This window comes from Pyxicephalus adspersus, chromosome 4, assembly GCF_032062135.1.
Source record: "Pyxicephalus adspersus chromosome 4, UCB_Pads_2.0, whole genome shotgun sequence".
Taxonomy (NCBI): Eukaryota; Metazoa; Chordata; class Amphibia; order Anura; family Pyxicephalidae; genus Pyxicephalus; species Pyxicephalus adspersus.
The window spans coordinates 119907686-119919540 of NC_092861.1; the positions used below are offsets into that span (position 1 = coordinate 119907686).

The window sequence follows — 11855 nt, forward strand, 5'->3', positions numbered from 1 at the left end:
CTCTAGTATTCAGTAGTTGATTTTTTTTTTATTTAACAGGACATATGAACTGACATTAAATGGGGGTACTCCTCATGAACAAGGAGTTGAGGTAGATCCATCCATATCAAGGCGAGGTCAGTATTGATAAGATTGTACTTTTATGAGTTAAGAGGGGCACAAATGGCCTTCCCCCGTCTCATTCCAGAGCCCTTTTTTAACTCTGGGTAAGAGACAGGCTGTAATTTGGGGACAGGTTGGTTGCTTTGTTTAACAATATATTTAGGCATCCTTTATATACATCACGCCCTGTATTAGATTGCTTTCAAAACATTTTCTATGGCTGGAATTCTTTGGTGCTCATTATAGGACTTGTCACAAAGTTTGTTTTAATGTATTTAAAGCATTTTTAATGCACTTAAGGGCATCCTTACCTGGCTCTATTTTCCCAACAGGGAACTGAGAGCTGCCATACCAACCTTATATTATATAAAGCGTATGTGTAACAATCCACTCTACAGCCTGCTGTGCACTACACCAACACACCTCTAAAGTCTTTTGCATTCTACATGCTGTACATGTATGCTGCTTTAAACAGAAAGCTCATCTTCATAGATAATAGGTACTATGCAGAATGGAGAGGATTGTGGGGCCCTAGGCAAATTTTACCAAACTAACTGTAAGTTCTATAGGATTTGTGATCAAATGTGCTGGTGATGAAGAAGACATAGGCAGAAAAGGATACCTGTACTAGAAGTGCATTTATTCTTTTATAGCAGCAGGCAAGTGGTAGGTTACATTGAGTAAATTAATATACAGTTTAGAAGAAAAACATTGTTATTGCAGATACATTAAACCAGTAGAGTTTTAATAGAGTTTTAACCATGGGCATTTAGGTTGCAATACTTCAGACTTTTATTGTTTTAATTCTTTATTTAAATTTATGTTATTCTCTAGCAAACAGTGGAGTCTTTAATCAAATGTTGATCCACAGAAGACAGCCGCGGCTTCTTGTAAAACTTAGATCCGTGAACAGAAGAAATAGAGAAATGTTAAGGTTTGTGACTGAGCTGACCCTAAAACCATAATAAAGCTGAACTCTAGTCTTGATATTACTCTCCTGTCCAAGGGCTCAAATTGGAAGAGGGATGACCAACATTAGGAGCCAGTTAGATAGATAAGCTGCAGTGCTAATTTTCTGAGCCTTCTGTATATATTTGTATATATATATATGTAAATATGTATTCATGCTGTATTTAGCGTCTTGTCTGGAGCTGAACATTATTTCTCCCATTAACATGCTGTTAAACAAATTTAAGCAGTTGCAAGTATGGCTGCAAAAATACCGATTCTTTGTCCAAAAATAAGGGGATAATTGCAAATTTAGCCAACTTTTTTATTTTGATGTTTAAACGCTAAATATTGAATATTCTATACCAAACAGGTAACTCTTTGGGCATGTTTAGTGTATGTGACAATTATCAAACATTCATTGGTGGAAAAGCATTCATTGTATATGAAAAACCCATCCAGCAGGAAGATTTTCCTACAGTGAAAGTATAAAAAATGTCCTATTCACTGATTTATAAAAACGTCACTGTATATTTAATATAAAATTGTGTCTGTGTTTTCCATTGCAACCATTTGCAGTCATTGTTTTTCTGCTACAGATTCTGCAAAATAAAAATCTGACTGTTGTCTTATAGCTCAAATAATATTATCTCTTTTTTTATTTACCTTCTGGCATTGTATTAAAAATCTGTATTTTTATTTGTTTTTCCATAGATAAATATTAATTTGTTTAGATCAAATATATCAGTTGTATCTGCATAACTGATTTATTTTTTTATCTTGCTCTTGTAGTTTTCTTCCAGAGACTTTAGTCGGCAGCATGTGCCATATACCATTGTTGGTCTTTTACCGGCAAATCCTTGGTGATGTTCTTCATAAGGAGAGAGCCAACATGCAGAATATGGGTAGGCATTTTTTCTCTTCTTTTACTAAACATTTAGTTTATCGGAATTATAGTCTTGTTTTATTTACTTTCTAGGCCTTACCTTAATAAAACTGCTATATACTAGTGAATAATAGTATATAGAACCATTTGTAGTGAGCTCTCCCTGCTCTGCTCACTGTCTGGAAACACTGTTATTATGTTATGAAACCTCAATGCTGGAGTCAACTAATTATTAAATATGCTTATATTTTGCCTACCCTGCACCCCCATTGACAGTCTAAAAGAACTTTTTATTGCATTTTTTTTATGTCTCCGTTTCTTACCCAATGCCACGAACAAACAATGGGCTGGTTCTTGGGAAAATTCATGCAAATATCAAAATGTCTTGATGAGTGGGTGTTATTTGGGTAGAGCAGGCATTCCTAGGCAGATTGCATAGTCATGTTGATAACCCTAGGTATGCCCACATGGTATCTAAGCCTTCAAAATTGAAAGAACTGATATCTAATGAATAAAAGTGGTGGGCCAAGGACAATAAGGCTATGGAGGAAAGAAATAAAGAGGGTACACTTTCATCAGTGAAGCTGGGTGATTTAAAAAAACCTGGAATGGATTTGGTCCAACATTGAACACATTTGCTAACAGCTAAAAAAAAATCCATTCCAGGTTTGCTGGATCACCCAGCTTCACTGATAAAAATGTATTCTCTTCAGCCTTGGAGAGCTTTAATAAATCAGGCCCACTGTCAGGATCGTAAAGTTTGCAGTGAAATCAAAGTATTCATTTTTAGTACGGGAGAGAAGCTTGATCAATATAGGACTGTTATATGTATGCAGATCAAGGGATAGCACTTAGCGGTGGAGGTAAAGTGGTCGTTTATTCAGTAACCTATTACATGCAAAGAACATAGGGTAAAATTAGGTACCTGTACAGCATTGTTAAAACATCCCAAGTAGGTATGTTATTAAAATAGCTGTACTACTATGGAATTTATAATTAGTCTCAAATACATGTACAGAATCTAACTAAATGCAATCCTACATTTTTAATAACCAAATTATAATTACACTAGGTGCTTGAACAAATAATACATTAGTTGTGGGTTTAAAAAACTGGCTTGGAAATATTGACTTACCACATCGCAAAAAGTAATACTCACTGTTCCTTCAAGTGAATATCCAACCCAAAAAATGCTGCTACACTTCTGTATGGAGCAGGGAAGGGTAAAACCCTTAACAGATTATTTTATCTCTTCACCCCACCAGGGATATTTTTCTTTGCTTCCTGTTACTAAAGATGAACAATAAATTAGAGGAAATCTCTCCAAAGTGAACCAATTTTTCACCCAGCTTAGTTTTAAGCCCTATCTGACACAAACTATATGCAGGGATTGGAGAGATTGGGATGCCTTCATAATAGTATGGTACATGTCAGGTTTAATAATTGTAAATATTGTTTCATCTGATGCAAAAATATTCTCTTTTACTGCAATAATAACAAATAATCAAAACTCCAAATCTGGTTTGGTTTAGGAACTGTTGGCTTTCTAGGAGTCACACTGCCTCAAAATGAACAAGTGTATGTTCTGTTATAAAGGCGTAAAGTATAATTTTGCTTCCTTCTGTAGTACTGATGTGTACTTCTTCATCACTGTTCAGGTTTGTCTAATGGACATTTAGCGATACAGTGAATGTTACATAAATGGGTAAGCATATTTTGGAGCTGATATATCAGAAAGTACTGCCACTTTGTTCTGAATAGACAACTTGACTGTTTCTCCATGTTGTCCATTTAGAATGTTAAGTTTTAAAATAAAATTACCATGTGTTGATTCCGATTGATTCCAAAAATTTGAACCTTTAAAAGGGTAAAAGGGTCATTTTTCCTGAATAACGATAGCTAGGAAATGTAAAATATGTCACAGACAGGCAGTAGGCATCATAAATATTATTTCTGCTTTCCTTATTAAATTCCTGCATTCACTATATTTTAGTCCAATCTGGGAGAGAAGCTACTTCCAGAGGGTGGGTGCATGGTAGATTAAGATACCTATAGCACTTAGTTGGCATGAACCAAAATCATTTACAAAGTCTCTATTAGTTAAATGCACCTAATCAACATTGTTTTGTACACATTCTTGTCAGCATTTCGTCATTCAGTGAGAATTATAGTAGGGATTTCTTTGGTGATTTAATGAATTATTTTTGGTGTATTTTTTATGTTTGTGGCATGCCATGATGACTCACAACCCAGTGAGGCCTTTAAACTGCTACTGAACTCTCCTAAAACTTTTCTATAATCATGTTCTTCTTGTGGCCAATAAAAAAGTACATTTGAATAAACATAGCAAGTCTGGATAAAGTTTAACTATGCCTACAAGGCTGATTATGCCTCAGCAAGACCATTAACCTCCCTAGCGGTTCATTTCTTTCCGGTTTTATAGGTCTAAACGCTGTACATTGTTTTTCATGAAAATTTATTTTACCGTATGATTTAATAGTATGAGTATAATAAAGTTTGAAACACAAAATCATGTAAAAACAATAAATTGAATACAATAAAAAATCTAAATATTTAAAAAATTTTTTTTTACATTTTTAAAAAAAAAATACACATTATACTCATACTAATATATATACTGTAAAATAAATGTTCTTAAAAACAATGTACTGCTTTTACACATATAAATCCAATGTATTGCAATTCAATACAGTTATTTTGTATTGAATGCAATACAAATGGATTTTGAATTTCCCGCCCCGCCGGCAACGTACACACACACTAACGTCACCGGGAACTCCCCGGTGACTCATCGGATGCAGAAGCTGGCCAGAGGAAGAAGAAAGAAGGCGGAGATCGCGTCGATGGACGGCACGGGACGCCGGCGGATTAGGTAAGCGCTCTATTTACTATCCTTCCCATAGGTTTACTTACCCCGAGTGTGACTCAGGGTTATCACTTTTAGCAACTTTTTTCTACCCCGAGTCACACTCGGGGTTACCTCTTGGGAGGTTAAAATATGGTCTTGTCCCAACTTAGTTGTTGTCCTTATAGAACCTACTTTGGTGGCCCTTTACAACAGAGTTTGTAAAAGTAGTACACATACCTGAACAGTTAAAGAGGAACTAATTCCTGTTAAACTCATCTGTCCCCGTTCTGCTGCAGAATGACACCGTCTTCTTCCTTCTTCTCTTCCTAGTTGCGATTTTGGGCCATCTTGATTAGCTGGGCCAGTATGATGTAACTCCTGTGCAGTTACAAAGGAGTTCATTCAGTCTGGGCAAGCACAGGAGAAACTGGAATTGCGGGATATCCTGGCAACCAGCGCTGAGTTGGGCATGCATATTTCAGCAGTTTTGACAGTTTCACGGAGTTATCAGGCAGGTAAGAATGCCTGTTGCAAAAAGGACATTGTCTGTCCCTTTCTGCAATAAAGCCCTGCCTGATCGCAAATTTTGTGGAAACTTTAGTCCTATTTAAAGAGACCCTGTCTCAACCTTGTACTTAGCCAACTGAAGGCAGATATGTAATCTGTATTAGGAGTTCTTACAGAAACTGTGACTTCTTCATAATTTGTCTTCAAACAGATCACCTTCAAGGAGTGATTGCTTGCTGCCTAATATTTCTTTCCCCCCTTTCCAGGTGGCATTGTAACATGAAAATTAATGTTATTCTCTTCACTTTTCATTGGTTTTATTGTTTAGTCTGATCAGTGTATGCATGGAAAAAACTAAAAATATTCATATTCCTAATGCACAGTCATGCAGTTAAATTTACATGACTAACCTGTCTTGTTGCCACTGGCAGTAAATCTAATATTTAGCAATATTTTGCATTTAATAAATATATTTGTGACAATCAGTTAACCACATTATTATTTAAAAATATATTTCTGTGTATTCACCTATTTATAGTATTGGTTATCTTTTATGATCATGCATTTCCTATTGCTTATCATTGTTTGATGTATTTTGACCTATAGGATTGTGCAAATATGCAGGTTACAGCCTCTTTGATTCTTGTTTTGAAGTTGTGTTAAAGGGGGAAGGGGCATAGAGGTAATAGCATTGCTTATATTGTTTATACATTTAAAGTACCTAATTATATGTAGACATATTTGTCTAGTGTTTTTAAGAAATTTGCCTATTTTATTTTGTTTTTGCCTCTTTAAAGATAAAAAGTTTTCATATGTCTGTGGCTTACAGTATGTTTAAACTCTAGCCCAGTGTTTTTAAGCAGGATTCCTTAGAGGTTACTAGGGCTTCTTTAGGTAATGAGCAGTTTGTGCCTCTGAGGTCAATTACCACTGTCACCAACATCTTTTTGGCTATCTGTAAGGGTGACATTTTTCCCACTGTCCATAACACTAATGTACTGTGAGCTGTGGATAATAATTATAGCAGGGATTCTCTAAGACCTAAAAGGTATTTTAAGGGTTTCACTATTTTAAAAATGTCAAACTAATGAGTGCTGTGAGCTGTGAGGAAATAGTAATTTTATCATGGGTTACCTGAGGACCTGGAAGTTATTTCAAGGATTCCCCTATATAATAAAAGTTCCAGAAACTTCTCTAGACTGTCTACAGATGTCTGAGAATGGTTTCTCAATCTGAAAAGGGATTATTAACCAGAAATATAAAATATGTTGTTTAGGGTTGCAAGGATGCCACTCCAGAATGTGGTTTTACCTTTTCAGGGTGGAGAATTATGGCTTTCTTCTGTGCCATACCATGTTGTTATGGCTTCACTAAAATGTTTACAAATGATGCGGATTAAGATCTGTCTCCACAAGCAAATACAATAAAACAAACAGATCAAAGGTTCTAAAATACACAGGTATTTACTTAAGGACTTATAAAAGAAGGGCCTTAACGGAAGCTGTTGCTTGCTTTGAATAACAGTATTCAACAGCAGCATGCACTGAAGTTACTAAGCTGGCTGATAAATGTTGAGAGAAAATGAAGGAGCAATAATAATCATTAGTAAATGTGTGCTAAATCTATGCTAAATGTAGCCAAAATTTTGCACATTTCAAATAAAACATAATTTTGGATTTTTCTACTTTTGAACAAAACTCACTTTCCAACACTTTCCCCCTGCACTACATAATAGGCCTGATTTATTAAAGCTATCCACGGCTAGAATGGATCTGGTTCATGATTCAAAACATTTGCTAGCAAAAACCTTTGAAGAAATCTATTCCAGGTTTGCTGGATCACCCAACTTTACTGAATAAGGTGTATCCCTTCCAGCTTCAGAGAGCTTTAATAAATCAGGCCCCATGTTTTGTATTATGGATGCCTATTGTGCACAGCACTCTATTATACGTTAATGAGAAAATGGGTTAGTTTAGGAAAGCTAGTTTCCTGACTGACATAATGATAATTTGGCTTCCTTCTAGTCACAGACCAGGAACACGTATACAGATAAAGAATTCTGTCACTTTTCTGCATCTTAAGAAAATGCTGCATCATAAATATTCTATGTCTGTAATTCCACAGTAATATAGCCAGATCTAGCAAGGTAATTTTCACTTTCTTAAGTATAGACATTTAGGTGACTCTAACTACCCAACACTGGGGAGATGCCAAAAGAAGGTAATACAAGGATCCTTAGTTGGTCCAATATTCTATCTAGGACATAAAAACAGATCATTTGGTACCACTAATTGCAATAAGAAAACAGAAAATGTTGAGCAGTACAAATCCCTTAAATATTAAAAGTGCCTCAAATAGTAATATGTTATACAGTGTGAGATAAAAGTAAAGCTTATGGTGTGTAAAAAAGGAAATTGTATTTTTTTTAAATATACGTATACAGTTTGCTGCGTGTTTTTTAAATATAGCCAAACCAGTGTTTGGTGGCCCTTTACGCCAGGTGCCCCACCTGGCAAGTTTTAGTAACCACCCGGCTGTTTTTGGGTGGTCAAAATACATGGACAGCCTACAGCTTCTTCCCACTCGGCACTCCAAAAAATATTTGGATAGAACACTGCAAACCAAACACTTGTTTTTTTTTTTTTTTGAAAATGAAAAGTAACAGTTTAGTTCACTAGACATGATTATGTGCTGATGATAAGACCTTGTCTTTATTGGCTTTGAAAAAGTATCAAAGCTTTCAATGTAAGCAAAACGTGGCATGCTCCAGCTTTGCTTTGCTTCAATTCCATATTATTATAGTACAGTATAAGGAAATGTGGATTTGTCACAGGGTAAGGAAGCCTACTTCATTAAAACTAAAACAAAGCAAAGCTTAAGCAACCATGAAGTGTTTCAGAGACTTCAAATATGCACCTAAAGCAACCTTTTGTTGCCTATAAGGAAAACCTACATACATTTAAAAGTTACTGGTTTTCTAAAACTAACATTATAAATACATTATTATTATTATTTTAGGAACACTGGTACAAAGCCCTGATTTGACTTATGTTGATCTTCATTTCAGATTTAATTTGCAGTCCACTGCTGGCCACATTTCCCAGGCTAACAGAGCAGCCCGATATCATGGATGCTTTAAGGGTAAGTGCATGGGACAGATTGTCACAGTTTATAAACATTTTAGTTCTCTTATGGAAACATTTGTAAACAGTAATAATTTACAAATGTATCACAAAATATATTGCTGGATGCAAGAATACCTATTATATTAGGTACAACTACCTAAAGCAGCACAAGGTTTTCAGTCCTGGACCAGATCCATTCCAAGGTTTCAGGATCACCCAGGTTCTCTCTGACAGTATATCCTCTTCGATGTTGGAGAGCTTTAATAAATCAGGCCCCATGTTTTGTATTTTTTTACCGCAGCTCTGAACATATTTCCTTGAGTTTTATTTTTGTATTTGTATTCTGTATCATTTAGATCTGTATATGGTAGCTGTTTAACTTGGGATTTCAGGCAATCTGACAAACAGATATAAATAGGTATCGCCCAATGTATCCCCCAAAAGCAACAAAAAAGCAAAAGCCTTTCAGGGCCCATGGAGACCTCTTACCTTCCTCAGAGCCTAATAGCAATCAATGGAAGCCACAGTTACCTCTAAAAGCAGTCCCTTTACATTAATCAGACAAAAGTACATCAGTGGAGCATCACTTCCTTTACTTCTCTTATGCCTTCTAAACAACTCTACTTTAATAATGATAAAGCATATTTTCATGTCATCATTTCTTTCATTTCATGTTATTAAAAGTTACCTATTCATTTGTCATGTTCACTGGTAAAGCTTTCTATTAAGTCCTCAAAACCTCAGTGACCAATTATTGTAAAAGGCTTGTTAAAAAGCATAAAAAATCTAAAGCAGGTAATATTTCTGCTATTTGCAATATGGTTATGCTTATAGGTTTGATTACATGGATACACTAAGTGACCAATTATTGTAACATGCTTGTAAAACACCAAATAAAATCTATATGAATATAAAAGACAGAAAGAAAGAGTTTTATAGGTGGTAAATTTACTTGTAATAAATACCATAAGTGTATAAATAAGGTGATATAAACATGCATCAAAATTAAAAAAGTTCAGAGTTTCAAAAAGTGGTGGGTCACATCCCATTCAATGTATGACCATTAGCTATACAGCGAATTCCCTGAAATCCAAGATAAACAAAAAAGTAAAGTCTTTTAAGCTAATGCATTTTGCCTTTCCACTTTTTCAGGGGTATATTTTATTTATTACATACACATCACATAATATTCACAATTATATAACCTTACTCGTTTTTTCTTGATTTTTCTTTATTCTATTGTGTAGCGTTTTAATGCTCTCAATATACCCATTAGATGCCGATAGGTGAAACACAACATCAATTAAAGAGATTTGTTTTACTTCTAACTGATATAAAATCTATAACATGTAATATTTCTTCCACATAAGGTAATCACTTTTATTTATTAGGGAGTCCTGCTATATAGTTTTATACTTAAGTATGAACATTATGTTTATCTTTGCATTTTTAAAGAACATTGTTTTCAGGCAATAAGTGTAAAAAATACAAATGTTGCAAATGTAGAAACATTTTTATTGAGAAACAAAGAAAAGAAAAGAAAAGGAATAAGAAAAAAAAGAAGATTTTACAAAAAAAAAAAAAAACAAGAAGCAAATTTAACATCAGAGATAAAGTTCTGGATACTACTCAGAATGTTAGTGTCAAAACAATAAGGAAAAAAAAAATTACATTTTTATTGTCTACCTTTCAGAGCGGATGGGCTGAAAAACAGACATCTCTAAGGAGGTCAGAAAAGGTAAAACAATTTCACCTTCATAGTCTTGCCTTTTTGTACTATTGTACCTATTTCTTTATATGACACACACACTTAATATATATATATATATACACACACACACTTACTGGGCTTGATTTATTAAAGCTCCTCAAGGCTGGAGAGGATACACTTTCATCTGTGAAGCTGGGTGATCCAGGATACCTGAAATGGATTTCTTAAGTAATTTGCTATTTGTTAGTCAATGTTTTCAATCCTGGACCAGATCCATTCCAGGTTTGCTGGATCACCCAGCTTCACTGTTAAAAGTTTATCTTCTCCAGCCTTGGAGAACTTTAATAAGTCAGGGCCAATGTTTCAAATGATGGATCATTCATGAGACAAAATGTGTGTAAATGTAAAATGCCTTTTGCAAAGTGCAATAATCCTTAGCTACCAGACAAGACACAAGTTACTATTCTGGCTGTTCTAAACTAAAAAAAAGTTGGAAGTTTTTTGGTGGCTTTGGGGAACCACTGTAAATAAGCCCTTCAGTATGAAAGATCAATACCACTTAACTAGAATTTGTGAGAAATACTTGTTAGATTTGGTCAATTTGTTATGAAAGCATGTTGATCACAGAAGATCAGAAACATTAAATAGAACATAGTGATAAAAAAAATAATGAAAGTACCCTCTTTTAAATTTTGCATACCCTTATTTTTTACTTTGTGTGTTGTCCCTTGGCTATGGCCTGCTGTGTATAGTTTTGAAAAAGGTCTTTTTTTTTTTATTTAGTATTTTGAAAAAAAAAGTATTTTGAAAAAACAAGAAACCAAGCCAGCAGGAATAAATGCATTAAAATCATACAGTATTCAGTTATATACTTACCTTAACATTCATTTACAGAGGGATCCAGAATTCCTAAAGAACGCATTTATCCAGGTGTACCATGACACAGCTTACCCTCTCCTACAATCAACGTTCCTCCAGGGGCCCAGATGGGCAGATGATGAAACAGAAATTGCACGCTGGAAAACTATTGCTGATTTCCTAAGGCAAAACAGGGAGAAGGATGGAGCGCTGCATTACCTGCTGTCTCCCGATATTCTTCACAAGCCTTTTGATATGTCAGAGATAACTTATGACTTTCTTGATGCAGCGAGGACATCTGTACCCACTGTATGAGTCTGTGGACATGATAATTATACGTGTGCTGTTCTGCATTTTTGAAATTTACTTTTTAAAAATGAATATGATATAAATATATATATATTTATCTAATGTGCATCAATGTTATGTTGTTTTTTTTATATAATTGATATTAAAAGTATTATATAAAAATATTAATATAGCAAAAGTTTGTTCTTTTTTTGTACACATCATTAAAAAGTGATTTTTAAATATGGACTTTACTGCTTTTTTTTAATGATTTTATCCAAAATGATATTTAAAGGCACTTCTATTTAAACAACAGGCAAGATCACGTTGGGACCCTAGTCACGTGCCCAAATGTTAAGTGCCAAATTATAAGTGCAATAGGAATTAATCCAGGTAATTGACACAGGAATTGGAACAGATTTGGACATACTATTTTACTTTGCCACTCCCATCTCCTGCCTTTGGTGTGATTTATTCATCTGGACTCCAACACATCCTCTGCTGCTGCCATTCTGAACTGGTATTTCATCAAACTATCTCTTTGACTGAATCATCATATTC

At 34.6% G+C, this 11855-nt stretch overlaps 1 protein-coding gene across 1 annotated transcript in view; it reads left to right on the plus strand.

Moving 5' to 3' along the window:
* Positions 1-11541, plus strand: part of NPHP1 (nephrocystin 1) — a 37685-nt gene extending 26144 nt beyond the window's left edge. Inside the window, exons 16-21 of the mRNA XM_072409473.1 lie at positions 40-116; positions 937-1036; positions 1843-1955; positions 8380-8453; positions 10131-10175; positions 11043-11541. Of these exons, the coding sequence (XP_072265574.1) occupies positions 40-116; positions 937-1036; positions 1843-1955; positions 8380-8453; positions 10131-10175; positions 11043-11321 (688 nt within the window). The 3' untranslated portion in view covers positions 11322-11541. The remainder of the gene's footprint in view (positions 1-39; positions 117-936; positions 1037-1842; positions 1956-8379; positions 8454-10130; positions 10176-11042) is intronic.
* Positions 11542-11855: the final 314 nt, after the last annotated feature.